At 41.0% G+C, this 712-nt stretch overlaps 1 protein-coding gene across 1 annotated transcript in view; it reads right to left on the bottom strand.

Moving 5' to 3' along the window:
* The window catches only part of EMH_0047720 (uncharacterized protein), a gene marked incomplete at both ends in the record, with an annotated part of 818 nt that extends 739 nt beyond the window's left edge, over positions 1-79 (bottom strand). Inside the window, one exon of the mRNA XM_013496320.1 lies at positions 3-79. Coding sequence (XP_013351774.1) covers positions 3-79 — 77 coding nt within the window. The remainder of the gene's footprint in view (positions 1-2) is intronic.
* Positions 80-712: the final 633 nt, after the last annotated feature.

Raw genomic sequence — 712 nt, 5'->3', positions numbered from 1 at the left:
GCTGCTGCTGCTGCTGCTGTTGCTGTTGCTGCTGCTGCTGCTGTTGCTGCTGCTGCTGCTGCTGCTGCTGATAACGCATACCGCCAGCAGCAGAATACGCGTTTGGGGGGCCCCACACAACCCGAGGAGCGAAGTCTTATAAATTAAAAAAAAATAAAAAAAGACAAAAAGGAAACAGATTGCTGCTGCTGCTGCTGCTGCTGTTGCTGTTGCTGCTGCTGCTGCTGCTGGAGTCTGAACCCCCGATGAGGTCCGTTCCCTGCTGCTGCTGCTGCTGCTGTTGCTGCTGCTGCTGCTGCTGAGACAAATGATAGATATTAATAAATTAAAATAATTATTCTTTCTCTTATAAACCCTTTTCTTCTTTCTTTGCTGCTGTCGCTGCATGCGTAGTACCAGGGGGGCCCCCAGCACCCGAGGGGCCCCCCACGCAGTGGGGCCCCCAGGGGGGCCCCCACGTTGCTGCAGTAGCAGCAGCAGATGCAGCCTATATCTATCTATCTATATATATATATATATATATATATATATTATATATTATATATATTTATATATTATATGTGTATATATATGTATTTTCTCTGTGTAGGTATATATCGGTGTAGATGTATATACATGTAACTATATAAATATTTATGCATCGATGCATATATATATATATATATATATATATATATATATATATATATATATATATATATATATATATATA

This window comes from Eimeria mitis, genomic scaffold, assembly GCF_000499745.2.
Source record: "Eimeria mitis Houghton genomic scaffold, Emh_scaff2042, whole genome shotgun sequence".
In the NCBI taxonomy this organism is placed as follows: domain Eukaryota; phylum Apicomplexa; class Conoidasida; order Eucoccidiorida; family Eimeriidae; genus Eimeria; species Eimeria mitis.
The sequence above is the reverse complement of the archived record's forward strand: the minus strand, read 5'-3'. Positions and strand labels throughout refer to the sequence as shown.